Source organism: Chlamydotis macqueenii, chromosome 3, assembly GCF_036417535.1.
Source record: "Chlamydotis macqueenii isolate bChlMac1 chromosome 3, bChlMac1.mat, whole genome shotgun sequence".
Taxonomy (NCBI): Eukaryota; Metazoa; Chordata; class Aves; order Otidiformes; family Otididae; genus Chlamydotis; species Chlamydotis macqueenii.
The window spans coordinates 83135167-83159227 of record NC_141558.1 but is presented as its reverse complement, the minus strand read 5'-3'; the positions used below and the strand labels follow the sequence as shown (position 1 = coordinate 83159227).

The 24061-nt window shown below is 37.4% G+C and overlaps 1 protein-coding gene across 3 annotated transcripts in view; it reads right to left on the bottom strand.

Moving 5' to 3' along the window:
* Positions 1–370: 370 nt before the first annotated feature.
* The window catches only part of SOCS5 (suppressor of cytokine signaling 5), a 34658-nt gene continuing 10967 nt past the window's right edge, over positions 371–24061 (bottom strand). For all 3 annotated transcript variants that reach the window (XM_086745449.1, XM_086745448.1, XM_086745450.1), the window contains exons 2-3: positions 11054–11145; positions 371–8565 (exon numbers count right to left, since the gene is read on the bottom strand). In XM_086745449.1, the coding sequence (XP_086601575.1) occupies positions 6943–8553 (1611 nt within the window). In that variant the 5' untranslated portion in view covers positions 8554–8565; positions 11054–11145 and the 3' untranslated portion in view covers positions 371–6942. The remainder of the gene's footprint in view (positions 8566–11053; positions 11146–24061) is intronic.

The following is a 24061-nucleotide window of genomic DNA, read 5'->3' as shown; positions in this document are numbered from 1 at the left end:
TGGGGGCTGTGCTCTAGAATACACACATTTATGTCACAAAAACGTGTTGTCAGCTCACAACTGCCGAGAAAAAACCCTTGAGATTTAAGTGAAAATTTGCTAAATTAAGAGCTTGCTGCAATTTCAGAGCGTGAAAAAACTTCTGAAGACAATAATTATCAGTCTCAATCTCTTCACTCAAGTATTTAAGATGCAACAGAAAGGAACTGGAATAAACACGAGTTACTGATTATTTTGATCTAATACTCAACACTTTGACACATACAGCAATTAAATATTTGTAAAAATATGCTTTTACAGTATAGACTTGAAATAAACCCATTAAAACCACAACTTTTTGCTCACAAACAAATATCAAAAGAAAACAATATTGTAGTTTATACCCCATTTATTAAGACAGAGCCATCTATTACTTAATACACTGGTTGGGTAGCCATAAATCACATTATTTTCTTACTATATTAAGATGCAAGACAGTTTCGCAACCAGATGATGACAAATCAGGCAGGGTGGAGATGCAACGGGTTAAAAACCATCTAAGCCAGGGAGACCTAAACCAGTGCAGTTATACAAGGTGCTGGCACCGGGCAACGCTCGGCATGGCACACTTGCCAGCCAACTCCTCGAGTGCCCGGCGGGCCTGCCAGGGCCCCTTCAACTGGAATGTCGGGAAAAGGTCCAGGGACCATCTGGGTGCCGCTTTTTCAGGCGCCTACCAAAGAGCGCATCACCAAAGCTACAGTTTTTCTGTGCAGGGATCACAGAGGTTTTTGTAAGAATGAAGGCTTCTGGTAAGAAAGTTTGTAGTGCAATCTGAATTAATTTGTGCCCACAGTGTCATTATTCATTCTCCCAAAACAGTTTAAATACAATCGTGTAGGAATTTGCTATCTCCGTAAAGATATTACAAAGTAGTGCTTATACAGTCGGTGACTACATAGACTCGGTTTTAATAAATATCTCTCTTCATGCTTTGGCAAAGCTACAAGTGTGAAAGCAAGAAGTGACAAAGCAGCCAAGTGCTCTTGTATCTTTGAAAAGCTATAAAATTTTCAGGGCTCTAAGAAGTTAATATATGTTATCGCACAGGAAGCACACATCATGTTCAATTTAACAGCTGCTCAGAGAAGAACAAAACCCAATTCTGCTTCCCCTTTGCCAACGTGCCACCGAGTTACAACTCCTGCTGAGAAATCGAGAGGTTGCTTTACTCTAGGCAAGCAAGTTCAGCTATGTTTCTGCTTGTCAGTGTAGATGTGTGCTTAACAAGGAAATCTGCAACGTTAGCTATATCACACATACACAATTATCTACGTTTTTTTCCCTACTGAAGACAAAAAACAAAAAAAAAAAAAAAAAAAAAAAAAAGTCAAGCATCAGGAGCTTCAGCTCAAATACAGTGTGTTGGCCCTTAGAAACCTAGCTGACAACAGCTGTAGCTTTGATGCACATTTACAAAGCGAACATTTATTCAGATTGAAAAGCACATAGACAATAGTTACCTTGATAACAACAGACTTAAAGATAGTATCAGGTTAACATCCTATTGATATACAATTTTTGTAAATAGAATATTTTTATAAAAATAAGAAACAGCAATGCTTCATTGAAATAACAGATATTAAATTTGCTTCTTGAAGTGACTACTCTGAAATCAGTATAGCAATATGCAAGCAAATTAAGTAAAAGCAACAGATTTATTTTTGTATTTTGAATGACTGTAAGGTTAAAGTCATCAAGAGGTGGGTTTGTTTTTTTTTTCTTTTCTTTTCAAGAGTCTTATTTAAGACATAGTAAGAGGGGGAACCTTCTTAAAAAGAATCTTCAAGAGATCCTTACCTCGTTGAAAAACATGTGCTTTATGTATCTTGCTGTGAAAATATCAAGCCTTTTTCTTCGCACAGCCCTCATGAGTAGCATTTTTAATTAAAAATGAAAAAAGAAAACATTGAATTCAGATATTTTAAGTCAACTCAATTTGGTAGACACAATCCATTGTCAAGCTAAAGTATTCTTGTATATCAATATTGTGAAAAGAGAGAGCAATTAGGAGTGTTATATCATGCTTCATAATCAGAGCTAGCACTTTAAAAGTCAACTGATTTGATTTCTGTCTCTTGTAAGATTTTTCAAAAAGCAATTATGAACAAAAATTCTCCTTTGGTCACAGTCAGGAGACAACTGTTTAGGCAAGTGCGAAAATAGCAGGAAAACATACACCGATCAACTGGCTATAATATATAAGTACCATTGAAGATACAAATAAAATAGTCCTTTTATTTGCAGTGTATGCCATGCATAGGTAGAAAGTTTGAGAAAGAATTTTAAAAATGCTAATATATTAATGCTCACCATATTGGCATACTTCAGGTAGCTTCAAAAAAGACGATGAATGCACACATACTTGGAGGCATCTTATTGACACACACATATATATATATATTGGCTACGTAGATATTTGCATACTAAGGTCTGGCACAAATGATCATTTCACAAGAACCCTTTAAGGAAAATAAGACTCAAAAAGCACTTTCATTGTTTTAAATGTGAACAGTTTTAAAATGAGACAGATAGTTCCTTTAGAAAGAATCATAGAAGATTCAGTTAATATCTTTTCTACTAAAAACTGTATTTCGGTAGCTTTGAAAAAGAACAAATCATGCTCCCTGCAGATTCGTCTCTCTGGTTCTCAGCAACTTCTGACTTGATAGTGACAAGCTTTAGAGCACTCTGCAAATATTAGGGTTTGCACATGGAGACTAAAGCAAACTGGTTTTGTGTCACAGAAATTCAGAACCTTTGCTTGCTTCTAAACAGTGCAGAACTTTAAAGTTAAACATGGACATAAGGATGAGAGTGACTGACAGGATGAGCTCTAGCAAAGGCTTGAATTCATCCTATCAACCACTACGGATATACAGATCTTTAAATCGGAAGCATACGGTCTTTGAAAGACTATTGTTTTGTAAGAAACAAGTCTTCAAATACACACAAAATTTTAAGTACATAATTGCAAATCATGGCTTTGTAACTTATTTTCTTCAGAAAAGTTTCACTTTGACAACAAAATTATTTGGACCACAAATGTCTACATATCCTTAAAAGTATTTTCAGAAACGTTATGTTAAGCAATTAAAAAAAACCCCAACAACCTGTAGACCCTCATATATAGTCAAAATATAGTACAGTTACTTTTCTCCAATTCCATAGGGACATAAAGACAGATTTCTAAAAAGACTTGGATGTAATGCCTTGATTTTTTTAAAAGTCTAATTCTGTTCCACAAACAATGACTCAGTCATAGATTTAAAAACTTCCATGTGCTATATGTCAATGCTTAGTGACATTGTGATGTCCATATAACATGTTATCTAACATTGGAAAATTCTTGTGCAAATAGAACAATTATTTAATTTCTATATCTTTGTAAAGTAGAGCTGTTGCTTACTTTCTAAAGTATAATGATGTATTTATACATAACAAAATCAACAAGTTGTGCTAAGTATTCAAAGACCTTAATTCCCACATAGGACCACCACGCTGTTCTTTTCAAATGTGGTCAAAGATCTTAGTAAAATTTTTTTGGCAAAGTAAGCCCTTTCTATAGCCCTTTCTGCAGAAATGTGAATTGCCTTGAAAGAACACTTTACAAGACTGAGGCTCAAACAGTTAACCTGTCAGGTAACCAGATTAGATTGGAATCATCCTAGCATACCTTATTACATTGAATCCTAGTGCTAAAAAAAAAAAAAAAAAAAAAAAAAAAAAAATATTAAAAAATCATCCATGGTTTGTGCACAACTTTTGAAGACCACATGATTTTCTAAACAAAATCAGAATGTTAAAGAAGTGAAAGCATACTCCTCAAACAAAAACAAGAAATCAACTACTTGCATTCTCAACATACCAATGTTTTAGTGCCTTTAAAACTGAAAAAAAATATATTCATTAAGAAATACTCTGCAACTTGAGTAGCCAATACTCAAGTTTACTGTAATTTAGAAAGTGATTTTTTTTTTTTACATAACCACACTAGCAAGTTATTCTGTATATTTCAGTGAAGCAAAGCTTTAAAAAAGTTGTAGAGAAATAGATCATTCCTTTGTTGTGTGTTTTATGGGAGCAATACATCCTCCCCACAAAGACTATTTACACAGATGCAAGAGCAAACTTTCTGAGATCAAGGTTTGGGGGTTTTTATTTTTTTCCAAAGATTCCACCACATGATAAAAAAAAACGTAAATGCATGTGTATTCCTGACCACATTGATAATGTCACAGCTAGAATTTCATTGGCTAGTTTGTGATAAGCAACAGCAATGGGTGTAAACAAAAAACAGGTCCCTCCATTGGGACAAAGCTCCGTTGCAGGTTTACTGCATGATACTAATACCGGAAGCAAGATTTAAAGTAAACTCATCTGGAATTCGGATCCAACTGAGGGAACAGTGAGAACGACACAGTGAAGGTACACTTGGGTGCAATTTCATGCTGGTGACTTTTTTCCTCTTTTTATGCTTAGAGCAGATTTTAAACCAGGAGTTGCATATCCAATGACACACATACAATTCAAAACTTAAGTGACCATTAGCACATTTGTACACATACTTACATAAACTTAGTATTTACATATTCTAAACAAAGTTCCATTTTAACAGCTGAAGTCTTAACACATGAAAGAAGATAAGCTATTACAAAGAATGCATAACAGGATCACAAATTTTCCACGAGCATATAAACACATCTTTTAAAGTGCTTTCTGGGTGCTTCAGATTAACCCTTTGCAGTATGAGCTTCTATGTAGTGCTGCTCCAGTCATTACAAAAGTATTTAAATCATTCCCCTTCAGGTGCATTGTGAGTTCAGGAAAAATGATGACACCGTTGATGTAAAAGTTTTAAGCTCTACCAACATAAATGTATACATTACTTAAGTTCAGATGAAGTTGTCAAATACTTTGGTTTATCATAGCATGGGATAAATATTTGCTAGAACAGAAATTGCACCTCTCCACTTTTAAGTTTTTCCACTAAAAAATACCCCAACATAAATTGACAGTATTCTTTGGTAAAAACAGGACATTTGGCCAGTTTGTGTGTACATCTATTTATTAAAATAGTCTAAAAGTGAACAAATGCCACTGCTGTACTGTCAATTTACAAGAATAAATCATTCCTTATTCAGTGGGGAGTATCAAAACATTAAGCTTTGCAGTTAGCTATGTAACAAGCTGAAACACCTTCAGCAACCATTACAGGGGATCAATAATGTTTCAGAATACTTTTTGCTTAACATTTTCCTTTATGTTACAAAAAAACTTTAAGATGCTCTATCTCTGCAGACAAGTCCATTACTTTGCAGTGACTACAGAAACATTATTCAATGGCGTACACTGTTAGGTTTCTGATAAGAATGTAACAAAAACCAGGAATATGGTGTGCTGACCAACCAATATTCAGATGCACAGTATTTGTGCATTACCTATACTACGTACTAAGAAAAACCTATTAAAAATTCAGTTAACTGCTACAAGTAACGTGAATATATAAAAACAGAGCAGATATACAAGTATAACACTGAACATACTGTACTTTATTAGCACAAAAAGCCAGAACAAGGCACAGCAAGCAGAAAAATACATCAATAGAAGGGTTAGTGTAGCATACAAGAATAACGTTTATTGTACTTGCAGCCAAAATGTTCCCTACCTCGCACAGGTCACTGCCATAGAGAAGTAAGTAATAACATACTGTAGCAGCTGGTAAAGAAACTAGGGAGCACTCATAATTGGTACAAAACATTAAACAGGGGTCAGGGCATTCCAACAAAATTTTAGTGCAAAAATGTCTAAGACAGAACTATTTTAAGTTCCATCTCCGATTAAATAAGCAAACAGAACTTGGAATCTTGTTTCCAAGTAATCTGTTGAAACTATAATCAGTGCATATTACTTTAAAACATTTTTAAAAGCGCAAATGGTAAGATATTTACAAGAAAAGTGTAACAGTACCTTTGAAATCTGACATTTATTTCAGATATGTCAGATTTTGTATTCTGATTATAATAATTCAACCACTTGTAATTTTCTCCATAAAAATATCAGATAATTAAACTTTTTTTTTTCTCTTCACTATTACCTTCCATTGTAAGTTACCAGCAGTCAGGCCACCAAATTCTGTTTTGGAAAAAACCGCAACCTTCTGTTTCATGGCAATAATCTAATCTCGTGTCCTGCCACTGAATCAGTAATTCACACTGGAAGGTATTTAACTGTGCAAGACAGTATTACTTTTGCTAACAATGCCACTTAAATCTCCAGGTGTTTAAAATAGAATTACAGTACTGAGCAGGCATATTCAAGTCTTAATGATTAGGAAACCTTGTACACTGAGAAAAGCACGATTCATCTGTTAGCATCAAAACACCATTAACTCTTAATGGACTGCTTCTAATGAACTGCTCTTTATTAAAAGGAAATACTCTTATTCACTAGTATTTGAAAACTTGTTTGTGAGCTAAATTAGTAATTTGAGTAGTGGAAAGTTTTCAGTAATATAATTTAAAAAAAATACCGCAAATCTTAGCAAAAATGTTCCTTTAACAAAGCCTTTATTTAGTAGCATTACATGAATGCCCCATGGAAAATGCCTCATAGTTTCTTAATCCAATTACTACAGCTATAAAAGGGAAACAAAATATTTAGAAATTAGCAAAAATATTTTCATTAGGCCTTAATGAAAAACGTGCAGAATTGTGTCTGCTTATTGTTTCCAAGAGGCATCACAACTCAGTTTGATTAACAGCAGGCAGCATCTGACAGGATACTAACACTCAGCTTAAATAGGATATTGCAGAAAAGCGAGACATTGTTGGTGCGCTCGCTACAGTTAAACTGTAGCACACGAAAAAAAAGCATGTTCTAGAAGCTTATTCTGATTTCCATTTACTTTGTTTTCATAGGTTCCCGCTCCAGCCATCGCACCCTGACTTTTTGTTTATAGTGATACTCCTTTAGAAAGTCTTGCAACATTGAGGGTAGAGGAAGGTCATCAATTCCATCATACGTAGTGCACCTGCAGATTACTGCCCGGCAGATATACTGCAGACTAAAGGGGAAAGTCCTGTTCAGAGATACAGTAAGTAATGGTTCAAAGAACATGCAAGAGCTAGGGTCTTTGTAGTGTTCCAGAAGCCCTGTAACAGTGGAGGAGTGAAACACACAGGGATCATGGGCATCAAAACTAAAGTTGTGATTCCACTGCTCAATGCGTGCGTGTAGCGATCGGTTGTAACGACGGAAGCTCACAGAGAAGAGGTAGTCCTCTTGCGCAGAATCCCTGAGCAAAAAAGTGCCTTCGGGTTTACCCTCCAGAAGTGCTTCTGCTTCATAGCGGTCCATCACACCCCAGTAACACGGGTTACCTGTGATCTGAAGTAAGTCTGGCACAAGGCAATGGATGTAATCAATCTGAGTATGCACTTTCCAAGCCCCCTGCCTGCTGATATGGCCATGGCTCTCTCCAGACATTTGACGCTGCTTCTGCCTGCGTGACTGCAGACAAAGCGTTGTTGTGTCCTCTTCAGAGTCACAGCTCCCTGGAGGTGTTATGTTTTTGTCCCCAGTCAGCTCAGTCATACCAGGGGCTAACTTTGGTCCCAGTTTATACAATGGATTAACCTGTGCTGTAGCTTCAAAAGTATGTATTTGAGCATTGGGAGGGGGATCAACCCCTTCTTCAATACTAAGTCTACGTCTCTCTCTCAGCCTGTCTTCTTCGTCTTCTGTGGAAACCAAGGAAGGATCAAATGTGTCAAAAAAAGTTGAATGAGGACTCACAGGCGCTGTGTGTTGTTTAATCAGATGCCACTTCTGAGCCAGATCTGAGCCTGCAGGAAAAGGGCATTTCTCAAGCATTAGTTCAGAGAGGTGGATCTTTCTTTTGTTAGAAAACAGAGGTTTGGACTGTTTGCTGTAAGTTCTCATGGGAAAACACAGCCCAACAGTATCTTGTAGACGCTGTCGCAGAGAACGGCTACCTACTGTCCTGTTTGATACTGCATCCATATCATGGACAGAGCTCACCCCATACCTTCTCTCCCTCCTCTGCAAACTGCTTCGTGTTCTACCAAATCTCTTTTCAGTATCCAAGGAGCTCTGGGTTTTGGTAGAGCAGGAATGCTTCTTCTTCCCACCCCAAGGAGCATGACGAGAGTAAGAGTCCCTTCGAGCAAGTCTAGCTCCTGTGGTGACACACGAGTCATTCTCTTTCTCAATGCTTATTTCAACAATCTGAGGAATTTCCGTGACACAGTTTTGGTTTCGCCTTGCCGAATTCTTTGAAGGACTTAAACCTAATTGCAAAGCAATGTTTTCTCTCAAAGGGCTGCTGGGTTGTTGTTGAGCCAAATCAGTTATCTGGACAGCTTTCTCTTTAGTAGATGAGCAACTATTGGAGTTCACAACTACATTTTCATTTTGGCTTCCACCCTCATGACTGAAGAGATTCTGGCACCTGTATTTGAAATTGTTCCACATCTTTCCCACTTTATCCATGGATTATGTTATCTAAATTCAAGAGGAGAAGAAATATTAAAATTAAAATAAAAATACAGTTCAAAAAATGAGGGTACACCTTCAGTTATCAATGAAGTTACAGACACAAGATGACTATTAACTGAACATGCTACATTTGAAAAAGTGCCCTTTTATGTGAAAGCGGCATGCATCACACTATTTTGATATTTAGAAAAATCATCATGAAGAAAATGTCTGGGAAATTACAAACATTTTATTTACAAGCAGGCCCTCCCATTTTTCTGTAGGCATGTAGGTAAGTCTGCATAGTTTTATCTGATGGACAGGAAACACGCAGCCTGAAATTGTTCTTTTTAGGAAGAACTTGTAAGTCATAGGTAAGGTCCTGATAAGCTTCCAATATGCAGCTGTAAAACAAATCCTGAAAAAGAACTATTCAAGTCACTCCAAACTATAAGAGTAGTTAGAGAAATCCAACAAGTGCACTGCAAATGTCCAGATATACCATCGAAAAGCAAAAGCTCCAGCTGCAGGTCAGAAATTCCAAGTGATAACTGACAAGATTTAAGAAATTAGGAAAAAAATAAATTTAAAGAAAAAAAGCAGTCAGGATTTTTAGATGAGGCAATCATCAAAAGACAAGGAAAAGCAGTAAGGTATCGGCAGAATTTCAGAACTATAAAGTCTCTGATATAGTAATAAAAGCCATATATATGGAACAGCTTAAAAAAAAAAAAACAAACTTGTCTGGCTTTATTACTTAAGATACAAAAGAATGAAAGAGCCAAAGGAACTTTTCTATCTTTAGTCAGAGCACTTTAAAAGAAAGCAGCTCCAAAGCAGAAACACGATGACAGTGAATTATGAAGATACAGCAAAAAGATAAAAACATTAGCAGTGTGTATTCGGCAACTACTTCTTTAGAAGCCAAGTTTGATAATTGGAACAAGACTGCCAAAAACACAGGACTGCTCTAGGACAGAGAGAAACAGGCTAATTCTGTACTAAAAAAAAGTCAGGCAACGCCAAGCTAAATTAGATCTAATTAAGTTCCAAGAGAAGTACCAAACTTAAAGGACTAAAACATGTCATCTTATCTAATTTAACTCTTAACGGAAACTGCTCTTTTCTTTGGAAACATTATTTTGAAGCAACATTCCTCTGTTGCTGCAGTTCTTTTCTGTTCACAGCTAGAAAGGAATCTGAAGCAGTGACTGAATGCATTGGGTCTCACGAAATAATGTGAGTGATGAACAAGGAAGCAATACTCTAGCAATCCAGTCTAGCAGTCCCTTAAGATAGAAGCACAGCTCTAAGCCCATGACTTTATAGCAGAGTCCACTGAGACTGGGGAAGAGTCAGAGGTATAGCTTACATGAGAATCATGAAAGGATAATGAACGTGAAACACCTAACTGTTACAGGAAAAGAAAGCAAAAGGAGCAAAAGCTTTCTTCCCCACCCATTCCTCAGACACTTCAGCAAATCCAGTAAATCAACCAAGGTATCTACAACTAATTGCATAAAATAAAACCTTAAGAATTTATTGTGGATGCAGAGAGGTGGAGGGGGAGCAGGGAGATCAGGCCTTAACAGTCTCTGGAGATTACTGGTACAAGATACCTAGAACACAGTGCCAATGACAATTTGAACAACACCGAAGTAGTTATTAAGGAGGGAGACACTTGCAGAGAAGTGTTATACATAGAAGATGCTATAGAGTTCTGTGCATATATAAAAGTGCAAATGTGTAAGCAAGTGAGTAAGGAATGTCTTCCAGATTAAAAAAAAAAATTCCTAAATTTGATTTTTTTTTTTTTTTTCTTTTCCTTGAGTCATCTGGACCAAGCTCGGGGACTGGAGGAGTTCTAAAAGCAGCTAATAAAGAACGAATAAAGTCAGATCACATACAGATTTTTAAGGCCCATACAACCATGTATCATGCCATTGCAATAATCACAGCTGCTTGCAGTGTCTCAGAATACCCACACTGACCAGGAGGCAGCATATGTTTGCTGGCTGTCAGCCAGCAGTATACCACAGTATATGTAAGGCTGACTTCTACCCACTTTTCTCTCAAGTTGTACATTTCATTCTCTTTCTAGTCACAGAGATGCTTAAAGTTTTGTGTAAGGGAAAAGGAGGACAGAGTATATAACCTCCATTCCCCTGGGAAATCAGGCTAGAAACAGTACACATCTTTGCAACAATGAACTGGAATTACTTTTCTAACCAAACAGCCATATACTATTCAGTGGTGTCTCTTATTCTAAAATTGCTTATTATTGTTCCTTTGCGCTATTAGTCTAGAATGTCTTCAGACTGTTAGATAGGTGGAAAGTTCTCTATATTTCCCAGAAAGCTCCAAGAACAAAGAAAAAAAAAACAACCAAAACACACCCTCCCCCTCCCCCCGAACTCCCACCATACTGGCTTGACAGATTGTACTTTTGAAAAGTTAAATTTAAAAGGTTAACTACTTTTTGTCATACTCAAGAGAACATAGACACCATTCTTACCCAGAAAAGCATACGAGTCACTGTATCTTGTCTTGAGACTATACCTCAAGATGAACTTGCTAGATTCCTTCTCTGAGTTCTGGACATGATTACTACAAAGAAAAAAAACAGTATTTTTGTTAGTTGTTAGAATATCTTTTAGATATTTACAATTAGTCAGTGGTATCAAAGGGATATTTTACTAATTATATCTTTAATGTGTGCACGGAACTACCTGCTCATTGCATTATTTTTAATGCATATTAACAGAAACAAAAAGCTTTACAGAACTTTATTTTTCATCCATTAACAGCATTTGTCAAATAGAGTCCAGCAGAGGACCTTCAAATGAAGCTTTTGAGAACCAACAGCAAAGGTACAGCAGCTAGATCATTGAAGTGCCAGGCACAATGGGCATACTCAGGCCTGTAAAAATGCTTTCCTTGCATTTTGGTCTCAAATCTAAAGCAGTGGCTCCCAAGATGTGGTTGGCAGTGCTGTCAGATCACCTCATACTGCCTCTCCTCCTTGTTTCCAGCTGCTATATCACATCAAAAGGCAGCTAAAAATACACACTTTTCTAATATTACTTTTCCAGGTAAGCAACTGCTGTACTTGCCACAAGGATGGTATATGATTGTGAACTAAGAGGAGTATGAACCATGATTCTAAAAATGGTAAAGAGGAATACAAGACAAGTTCTTTATTAAAGAATATGTCAGCACTTCCCTAATATTATCACCATTGTTTTTCAGAAATCCAAGAGGAGTTGAGGGATTTAGTATGCTCACATCACTGTCAGAAATCTAACAGTAACAGGATTGAGAAGAATAATTTACTTCTCCACACTAGAACCAAGCTCAGGACAGTAGTAAGAGTTAACAGAAAATATTGGGAACTTATGTTAAAGCTTTACATGCAGAACAGGAAGAAAAATATTCAAATATGATGCATATTTATTGGAATAAAAACCTATGAGGTTGAGCAAGCATAAGTTCATATTCCTAGGCAGAAGCTCCAGAGTAATGTCAGAAAAGTACTAAACATGATTAGTTTCCACTCACCTCTGGAAGCACTAAAATAGCTGAACTGTTTTTTAAAAGTTAGGCCATACCACCACTATTGAAAGATTCCATGAAAGTAACATTTCCAGAGAGCAACAGATTTACAAGTACAAATTCTTAGTACAAAACAAAGATTAAAGCAAGAGTAATTTTGCAACTTCAACATTTACAGTCTTTTTTCCCCCTCATTATGTTCCAGCAAGTCTACAAGCACAAGACAGAAAAACCCACTATATAATCGATTCAGCACAGGGCCTTAATAGAGCAAACAAAAGGTAAAGTTGCTAGAATAAGGGCTACACAAATTTCAGTAAACCCTTACTTAAAACACCAGGTCATGCAGGCCTCTGAAGATGTACCTGCATTTCAAATAAAACCAGTAATGCTGTTTTAGTGGGCATAGGTGGCAAAGAGGCTGCATACTAACCACTTTAACTCATTAAAATCTAAAAAGGATACAGAAGCTTATGTTGAAATTTCATGCTTAGTGGTACTTAACTTTACACATCATTATTATTCCTCACTTCTGCTCAGAAACAGGAAGAGCTGATGTGCTGACTACCACATCACCGCTGCTAGCCAGCGGACACAGCCTGTTGGACAACCTGCCCGGCGGTTGCTTTGGGAACCATCCTTCGCTAATGGCAAACAGTTTCTTGAATTTGGATGACTGTCTCAGTTAAACCTCTCAACCTTGTGCTAGAATAAAACTTGAGTCACTGGTAAAGTATTTAATATTCAACCTAGTAATTTTAAATTAGTTTAAATCAATGTGCAACAGATGTGTGGTTTCAGAGATTTCTTGTGGCAGCACTAAGGTTGACAAAATAAAAATTGCTTCTGAACTGGCCCTAAAGCCATCTTGGTTTTATGAAGAAGCACTGCCAGTGGTTACTTTAGCCCAAACAGAAAATAAATTTAATTCTACCAAAATCCACAAATTTAACTCACCAATTTTTCAGGTTTTCTAAGAAAAAAAAAGTTGTACTAATGTTCCTAAATCAATCTCTTTTCAACTAAAAATTATTTCTATCTTAAAAAATAACAGGTAGTAAGCACTCTACAGGGCTTACAGAAGCAATAAGTAGTAGTATCTTAACACCATATTCCCATTTGCAGTAAATTTACAGACATTCAAAGCCATAAAGTTTGCACGAGTGTAGTCTTCAAGTATTCTGAGTGTACAAATGATGAAACTACAAAGAGAGCTAGGAAAAGTGTTTGTGTGGTATGATTTAAATAAAGACAACAGCCACAACCTGTTTGTAATCCTGAAATACCACAAATTAATAGATTACTGTGAAAACTCAGACCACTCGTTCCAGAAGTGTCATGACTTGGCTAGAGTTTTCCGCCCGTGACTTCCTAGGAGTAACATTCAAAGCCAAGGTTGTGCTCTTTCCTAGAGATAATACACTTGTTTCACTCCCCTAGTGTTACTCAGTTTAAAATTTAGTCGATATGGTAAATTACAGTCAAAATATTAACTCCTAAAAATGTACCATCTTCACAAAAGCTGAAACACTGCATGATGTACACCACCTTACAAAAACAGGTACTTACACTTACTTAAAACCAAGAATCTACAAGATTATTTGGTTTGGTATTTTCACATTAGAAGAGCTTCCAAACATTTGAAGATAACAAGGACAAAACATTGAAGGAAAACAAAACCAACCAATTCTTACAAGTTAAAAAACCCAATAACCTGAAAGAGGAGGGAAAAGAGGGGAGGGAGAAAAGTCAGAATCTCTCTGCTCCTTGCACATCATTTAGGTCAACGCTAGCATGAGCCCAAGCACACCAACACATTCACTGATGCTGGGATACATCACCTTGGACCATGGAGGTAGCGGTAAAGGAATGGAGGGAGACTACACTTCTGTTCAGATCGTTCCTTACTTTAAATGATTCACTTAGCGCTGACAAGAGACACTATTATTAGAGACATCTGCTTCCATTAAGGTGTGCTTGCTGAAGAGGTTAATGTCCTATTTGCCTGCTATAGGCTACTGCTCCTAGGGATGCACTAATAAAGCTGCTCACTTAAGCACTCCTCAACCTTATTCAGTCAAAATGAATAAGGCTGGCAAACACCAACTGTTCAAAAGTAACCTGCTTGAGGAAGGAAGGAAGGAAGGGCAATACTACGGATTACAAAGCAACTTCCTCCCTTCCAATACATATTCCAGAAATAATGAATTACTGCTCTAATACTAGAGATAACATTTCTTAAAAAACAAGGAATATGTTGGCTTAAGTGGAACCACACATTTTTCTATACATACACAAAAATTTGCTCACTGCAGACAGCTTGAAGAACTGATTTGGAGGGCTGGAAAGAAGAGGTGGTTGTTATTTTTTAAACTAGACAAGGTAAAGGGGTCAAGTGTCTCAAGTGTTCATGAAAGCCTTACTAGGACAAAGTACTACTGGGTTTTCCTAGCAGGCTCTGATAATTTGGAAATACAGTTGCACAGGGAGAAGAATCTGAAGGTCTGAACTCACTCAAATCTGCTGAGAAGAGGTAAAAGATACAAAGCTCTCATTCCAACAACACACGAAATTGGCGTAAATCAGCATTGCAACCAGAAGAAATGGCATCAGCCTCTTCCTGGCCACCTGTGCTGGTGCAGGGGGTGGTCTGCACACCGTATGGCTCCTCAGTCAACCAGCTAAAGGAACTGATCCAGACTAAAATTAATTCTCAATCATTTACTCCATCTGGTTTATGGCTTCTGTATAAACACTCATGTTAACTCAAGGGAGAAGCGGATGAGGAGGGAGGAAGCAGCAGCCAGGGCAAGACTGCTTCCTTCCACAGCAGCACTGGTTTGTTCTGGTCATGATATCAAGATCTTAGACAGCTACTTTGAAGAGAAATCTCAATTTGAAGCCTATACATTCATCAACTGTGGGGCTCTGGCTGCAAAGAGAGAGATTAGGACTATTTAAGCTGCTGCTTTGAATGTTCACGTTGAAAGTTCAGCCATTGAAAATGTTTACTTCAAAAATAAAAGGCTGAGTTGGCTTGATGCATCCTGCTAAAACACAGGGAAAGCTACAAGTTTCAAGGACTTAAGCTGGCAGACTGTCAAGCCAAAGAAAAGTAATGATATTTTGCCATTGTTCCAATCTGAAAGTAAGAGGTCTCCTCCCCCTCTTTGGTGCAGATTTACAATGAGCAAAAAGCAATCTTAGCTTAGATAGTTGATGTTCTGCCAGTTTCTTTCCAAGCAACTACACATGGGTAACTTCAGTTCAAAAATATTGTTCCAAAGTATTCTGAACTGTGGGGTACACCCTTGTAGCCCCTTGCTAGGCTTTGGGGTTCAAAAATGACAATGTCAGGACTACATGTGTTCACATGTCAAATAAGAAAATACTGTACAGTTGCCATCCATTTCTTTTCTGTTCAGAAAATCTAAAATCCCTGGAACAGAAAAATGTCAATGGAAGAACAGATCGTGAACATCACTGGACCAAAAATAGACAGACAGTTGTTTCTGAAGTACTCTTTTCCCTGTACTTAAACAAGTCTAGGGGATAATACAACCATCATGAACAAGGTTAGTATTCCTAATTGTATAAAGATCATGGAACTACACATAGCAAGCATAAGTTTCACATATCAATACAGAAGTAATGCTATACAGATCTACTGAGAACTTCACATATTGGTAGGTACCCGTGGTAGAAGCTCTGCAAATACAAGACAATGATGCATATTCATTCCAAGTAAAGACACTCAAATAATTTAGGCAGTATCCTGATGGCCACTCATTGCAACATGTAAATCCACACAAGTAATATTAAAGGGAAGCAGTTGCCTTTAAATTACGTCCACATATCCTAAGTAGGCAACTCATAACTTCATTTTATCATTTAAAAGAGTAACAGGAAAAGCACTAAATTAGGAAAGTAAGGTACCTGCTACAGAAGAGAACTCTAGGCGACTCATTGAAATGATGTTTTCTGTACTGCTGTGTTTAACTCTTCTCAAACAGAAGCTGCCAATATATGTTTTTTTAAACTCATGTGGGCAGAATAAATTGTTCCAGTCAGTGTTCAAGTTAAGTAGGGCAGCCCTCTTGATGACCTCCACAAAAGCCGTAAGTACTCTGAGAAAAAGTTAAGGAGCTCTCCCCTCGCAGGGCAGAATTTGCTTCTACTTTTGAAAACATTAATGAAGCATATCCTTTCTAAAATACAAATAGGTTTCAAATTTATATAAACAGTGATCTAACGGTTATTCGTATGTAATTCTTGGGAGTTCTGAGTTAAGGAAAAGCATACCCTAATAGCTGTGCTTCACTAAAGCAAAGGAAATTGGAAGCAAAGTTGAAAAGCTGGGTCAATCACATCCCACATCCTTGACTAGCTCAGTAGAAACATCCAGTTCAAGATATTTTGTAAACAGTATTTCATTCAATTGCAAATTAGCTATTTCGTAAACACATAGTTCCTCTGTTCTTGGATCAGCTTATACTGATTTAATAGTCTTCTTACTTCTCACTTGATACTCTACATTTTTCAAAACCTCAACAGCCTGACTAGTATCTCTCCCTCACCATAGTACCCTTGCCCCCTACCAGCTTAAAAGCATCTCCCTTACACACAGAGCTCTTTTCATGCACCCAGCTACTTCCCATGTTTCCTTTCTACCTGACCAAGGAAAGGATCATATTCTTTACCACAGACTAGCTAGCTGCCACCTCTTAAAACTGATAAAAACAAAGTTCTACTTGAATTTCTCTAGTGATCTACCTACAATAGTGATTACATAGAAAAAAAAAAGTAGTATTGCTATTCATGCAATTTGCAAGACGTCAAAAAAAAGCCACTCTTTCAAATTTGAGTGAAACGGACCCAAAAGTTAAAAATTTTCTAGAACCACAACAACTGAGAAGAGTGACAGCCTAAGCTGTGATTTCTCAGGAACTGCAATCAGGTGTGTTTGTGTTAACCTGAAGACTAAATATTACTACATGTACTTAAAAAAAAACACAAACAAAAACACCACCAAAACTCTTGCACAGAGTTGCTCGGTTCATTAATTTGCCATTTCTGATGAAAATAAAAAACTCACTTAGGTTTTATGGATAGCATCAGCATATTTTATTCACTGCTAACATTACTGGAGCAAAGCATGTGATAGTAGCAAGGTCATATGCACATGTAAAAGACAGGAAACCTCAGGAAAATTCCACAACTAAAAGTGAGCTTCTCTTTCTAGCAACATAAGTGACTTAAAATGTTTAAAAATATGAAACATTTAATTGTAATTTATAGTCCAACTATGTTAATGAATGACCTGTAAATTGGTCAAACTCCCTTGTGCCATTGCAATACTGAAGAGAGACTAAACCAAGATACTGGGGAGAAAACTGCTGGACCAGCGTGGTGTCTTATGCAGCTACAGCTACATTCTACCCGAAGTAGAAGGTGGTCTGGGATGGACAGTTCTGATAGCATCCACAATTTTATAAAGTGATTTTCATAATGACTTAACTCCCAACTTACATTCTTTCATGCCAGAAGTTTGCCAAGTAAACTCTAGCACTACAGCACCACTGGCAGTCTTATATCAGTTTCTGTACAAAATACATTTTCATAAACCAGAAGCACATACAAATAACTGCAGAACCAGACCAGAGGATTTAACCTGCAAAGTATTTGGCAAGCAAGGAGTTAAAATCCTGCCTAAGACTACCCCACAGCTGCTGTCAGCAGTCAGGCTTGTCAAGAGAAGCTCTGGGCTGTCTTGACAAGACTATTTGGCAGCAAGCACCTGGTTCCCTAGGCTGGGCTCTGGTAGGTAAAAGAATATAAACCCTGCAGAGAAGGAGATGATGGAAGGCTGCCAGTAGGTCAAGCCTGTTTCACGTTTTCACTTTGATCCACAAGCAACTTTATACTAGACCATCTCCAGTTAGAAACCATTAGAAACATTTTCCTGCAACTTTCCAGCTAAAAGGAATCCATGTTTTATGGTTTTGTACCTGCGAGCTCTGTCACTGAGAGCCCACCAAGCCTTGCTGTGCAGGGTCACGCTGCAGCACAGCCAACTGCAACATCCACACTGTTATTAAATTGCATTGGAACTGAAGTTTTGGTTTTCAAATATCACCAAAAATTAACTAAAGGTCTTATTATAACTTTAAAATTATGGACCAATATGCCAGAAAATCAAAACTAAGACGGTCCTGAATATTCTGTATATTGGACATAAAAGTATGTACAATGACAATTTATGATACATAGCAAATGACAGAGGAAAGGAAAAAAATAAAAAAAAAATCAAAACAAAACCCACAGCATTCTGGATACTACTTAAAAGTAGACTGCATGAACTGCTTCAAGTAGGACTTCCAAAAGTGTGAAAAGACACTTAGAACATATTTTGACCTCTGCTAGGAATCAGATTTCAGTGAGTTTGAAACGTTCTGAAATTCTGTCCTTTGTTTTTTTTGCAATCTCAAAATTCAAGTAAAAAAAAATTAAAGCATTAGCCTTCCAGGTTCAGCCCCTGAAGTAGGGAGATTTTTCTTAGGAGTAAAGGGAAAAAAAAAAAAACATCATTCTATTAGCTTAGCAGAGTGTCTAATTATAGATATAGACACATACAAACTATGAACATTAATATATACATCAATATATTTCAAATTTTCAGGGGTTTTGTGCAAGACAGTTTAAGTATAAATATTGAATAGTCAGAACTAAATTTCTTTAAAGCAAAGTGCTCAGTAGAGACTATACGAGTGTCTCTGCCAAGCTTCACGTTTTAGGCGTTTTACTTTTAGCTTGCTAGTCAAGAATTCCAACAATGTACAGTAGCACAAATGTTTCCGTAACTTAAATAACTGGAGATTTAGAAGCGTTAAAGGGAAAAGTCAGTACCTGTACACAGTCTCTGTATGAAAGACTTTTTAGTCAATAAGTGTTAATGCTAATGCAGAATTATGGCGCTTGTGAAATCAAGAGGCTGTAATGGAACCGCTTAACAGTCACACCACTGGTATCACTGGAATAAACCCACTAACAGCCATGGAGCACACTGCTCTGTTTCTAAGTGAGCATATTATATAAACAATTGCACCATTCCTTTAACTGATAGTGATGTTAAACAGTACTAATACAAAGATCCACTAGCAATCTTTAAACAGAAAAAGCTCAGTGTAATGGTATTATAAGTTACTGAGTTTAGAGTTACTGCTCTAACAACAACAAAAACGTTTCAGAGTGACAGCACAGCAAAGAAGCCAACTCTTTGCTAAACCTGCTCTCCTTTTGTATTCTGCACCTTGACACAAAGACGACTAATGAGTAAATTCAGAGGCTCTCTTAGTCTCTACTCATGAGCAAGGAGACTTCCGTGTTTTTAAACAGAATGGCCTTGATTCAAAACACAGTACCAAGATATACCATAAAAGCTTGGAGTAAAGAAAAGAAAAGAAAAAAAAAAATCTAAGTCTTCACATTGACAAAAATGTAAGACTATCACTATATGCATGGGGTAAGCAGAGAGACTGAAAAATCATTGATAAAAAAGTCAGGTCTGTCTTCCCTCTTAAGAGCATCCATTGCCTCAATCCATTACAACCGAGGTGTTAACTAGATTATCATGTTACTATCTTATCTTTAGGGAGCCGGATCCTATTGCATAGTGAGATGCAGAGGAGGTGATAATAATTGTCAAGATGTGGCTACATCTTTCTTCTTGGTCTTACATAATGCAATCAGTTACATCAAAAATATCTGAATGAAATGCTTTTTCCAGCAAAGCAGCACCTGTGTATGTTAAGTACAGAACCCTCCATAGGATGAGAATTTTCTAAGAAAAATGCATGTTTGATTAGCTCCTAAATTATTCTGAAAATATGTAAATGCTTTGCCTTTCAATGTCATGTATCTAATCCTAAAGCTGCCTCCAGTTTTCACTAAGGATTGTTGCACCGATAACCCACTGGTTAGCCATTGTGCATTCTGATTAACCAACAGGAAAATGGCTTATCTGAAAAGGCAACTCACTAACCTGTGACACCACTAATACCCAATGGATACAACTACTCATTCAGGATTGGAAAGTCACTAAGTATCCACAGGCTCCTGTCTGATACCAGTAAACATAAGTTACGAGCTGCAGGAACACCAAGAAGATGCAGCAAAGAAACGGACTAGAAAAATGAATTTTTAAAACAGCACTACAAGCTGCACAAGACTAATAAAAACAATAATCCTCTTTTGCCCTTAATCAGCTTTATAAAAGCAGAGATTCAGTCATACAAACTGTTTAAGAGACTGCACTTCACGCAGAAAAAGTTTGCAGCACCACATAAAACTGAGCAAACCTTAATCAGATGATGGATGGTGAACTTGTCAGAGCAGGTATTTAAAAAGAAAAAAAACACTCAAACACCACACACAAAACCAAACAAACTCCAAAACACAATGGAGACAAAGTGAGTGATTGATGCTATTTCACCATATCAGTTTGAGATTATATTCTTGATGTAGAAATATAAGTTTCCTCAATTTATCATTAGGAGAGACATGGCAGCCTCCACACCTAGCTACTGTCACACATTTTCCAGGAGTTCCTGATGGAAAACATGCAGGGTGACCACAAGAACGAGAACAGCAAATTCTCATTAACAGACGGAAACTAAAAAAATCTTCTTGGGACACTCATGATTAGCCACAGCTTGATACCCATCAAATCATTAGATAAAGCTGAAGAGGCTGAATAATTAAAATCAGTTGTGCAACTTCACACAGATCTCAAACTCTTCTGCTATAGATTAGCAGGAGTCTACCGGTCAGCTGGGGGAAGGAGAGGAAAACCAGAGAACACTGTCTAGTGTTTGAATTGTACAGGAAGCTGCAAATTTCTCATAGCACTGGCATCAGTGGCACACAGGCATACTGGATTAACCTGTAGGTAATTTAAAAATCTGTCACTATTTGAAGAAAAATGAAGATTTACCTTCATAAGAGTGCTGATAACCAGCCAGACTAGAACACCTTTCAATAAAATCAGTCTGTTCTCTCCTATACTGAATGAACATGGAAAAGAAACTCTTGCTCAATCAGGTGCTAACTTCCTATGAAGTTCACCCTGACACACAGGACTCTGCTGCTAGTTCAGAGGAAGGCCTGCAATAAAACTCAGCGAAGGTTCTCTCACACAACTTCACCTGTCTATAATTGACACAGATTTTGCTACAGGCAAAATGCATTAAAAAATGGTACTTTTAGCTGTACAGTATCAACAAGCAAGGCAACCTTTCTCAAAGCTTGAGCTAGCCACCTCAAAAGTAGCAGAGAAATTCAGCCTACTTGGTGGGCTTAAAGTCTTCTTCCCAACAAGAGGGACATGCCTTTGTAAAATTTTTTTTTCTTTACTTTATTACCATCATCTAATGCTTCCCATTATCAGACCACACTTAGTAGCTTTCCGCAGCTTACTGATTTGATCTGAATTTTATAGCCCACATAGCTGCCTAAAATAGTTTTTCAGAATTGAAGTTGTAGGAAAACTGCCCAAAAAAGTTACATTTCAGGTGTCTTTTAAAAAAGACCCCAAAACAACACCACCTCCTCATCTTACAAATTCAGAAAGTGTGGACTTTGTGTTGAATATCTTCTGCTATCCTTACAGAAGTACAGCCAAACTTGGTCCAGTTTGGAACCACTAAAGAAAAAACTCTTTAGGTTGTTTAAATACTCTTTCCAGCTTATATCTGTTAAGGTCTCTAAAGAATCAGATTGAGCTTTCTTGGATGACCATCATAGCAATCAGTACTGACCAAATACATATACCCTACTTGTACAAAGTGATGGGGCACACCCCCTACAACCCAGTTACACCCTAGTATGAAGGGCAGCATCCTTGTTCTGCTCAGCAGTAACATATCTGTTCGCATACAGGAGAGGCCATCTCTGTAAAGAGTACGGGTGTTGGCTGGAGTCTGGAGGTACTGGGGAGCTAATGGGACAGGAAAGGAGGAGGAATGAGTCCATGATTCTGGAGCTGATGAGTGCCAGAGCTGTCTCACAGAGATTTCCCACCTGGCCTTGTGCCACAGGACCCCTCTCAACCCCCCAGTTACTTTGGGACAATTCTTGTTTACAGGCTCTGCACAGCTTACTGTAGTTCAGAGATGTACTTGAAAGAAAAATCCTGCTGAGCACACAGAGTGCAGACAGTCTCCAGGGAATTCCACAAGGAAACATCGCCGTGTCCAGATCACAAATTTTAAAAAAAAAAAAAAAAAAAAAAAAAAGAAGTGGCTCAATTGTGGCAGATTTTCATATTAAAGTTAAAACATTACAACTCAGCCAGAGGTCACCCACTGACAAATTTCAAGTAGATGTTCCAGTTCAGATGTACACTACAGTATTTCAAAAGAAGAGATTACCATCACTCAACTTCCTCTAAGGGCAATTTAAAGCTATTTAAGGTATCACGAGAAGAGCACTACACACAGCCAGCCTAAAGCTGGAATACCTTTGAATATAGCTATACCTGGTCCAAAGTTATACTCTTGTCTAAATACTGGTTGGTTGGTGTTGGTTTTTTTTTTTTAGTTTGTTTTATAGAATAGATTATTTCAGTTGGAAAGGACCTAACAACGATCATCTTGTCCAACTGCCTGACCAATTCAGTGCTGACCAAAAGTTAAAGTAAGTTTATTAAGCACATATACAGTCCTTTGCTGCTGCTCCTCACCAACACAGTTCAAGTCTATCTTCCTTCCCTGCCCTCCCATACAACAACCAAAGTACATGAACACATAGTTTACTCCTATCTACTTAAGTCCTTTACGTATAGGAAAGGTATGCTTGCAAAGCCTTTTGAGTAGCAATTTTCTATATGTGTTGACTTGAGCCTCAGGCTTAGCTCCTGCAGAGGCATTTAGCTACCTATGCTGACTCAAATGCTGAAGTACAATCACTTCCCATTAGAGCTAAATACATGGTTCAACTCCAAAATTAGTAAAGAGATTATAAAATACTCATGCAAAGCTAAATGAGTAGGAAACAAGGATCAGAAGCACGGGATTAATCTACACTTAAGGGATTTGCAAATGGTGCTGTATTGGTAGGCCTACTTAGGAGGATCTTGTAACAGAGAGGTAGCTTTGTACATTAACATTCTTTTCCTGATTTGGTTTCCATCACTGTCTCAAATCAAAGACCAGAATTTTTGCCAATGTCACTATATCTGTGACACCACCATAACTCCTGCCATACACAAACCATGAGGGTTTCTGACAGCACAGTAATGGCAGCTAAGATCAAGACTACTTCTCCACGCTAATAACAAACTCGGCTATGTTTGCAAAGTGCTGCCCTCTAGATCACTCCTTATACCAGTACTACAGCATTTTTCTAAAAGAAAAGCACATACTGAGCATTAGGAAAACTTACAGTGATTAATGAAACCGCAGAACTAATATTCTTCAGAAGAGAGGCATCAGCTGAATACTATCACACATTATTCAACGACTAAAATACGTCATCCTGCTGCCACAGAGCACCACTGTTGCCTCCTCACCCTCTCCAGGACACTAAAGGAATGCGCATAAACTAGCAAGGCAGAAGAGAAGCAATTCTGTTAGGTACGTCATCCATTATGTCAGCATATTCTTAAATCAACAACTGTTAACTTACTGTCCTCCCTGAATTCAGGATAACTTGAAAAAAGACAGGGTACCATGCTTTAGAGATGACAACCTCACTGTTGGCAGGAAGCTTGGAGGCACTAGGCTTTAAAAATGTCTTGACATCGACTTGTTTCTAAGGGTGAAAATAAAAAAGCTTCCACAAAATTGCTATCTATTTTACAAGTAAGCTATACCCCAATAACTTTCTCACTAAATTAAATAAGTTTTATACTTCCTTGAGCAACAGCTCACAGTAGATCTACAAATTACCTAGGTAACAGAGTTTTGAAAACCTT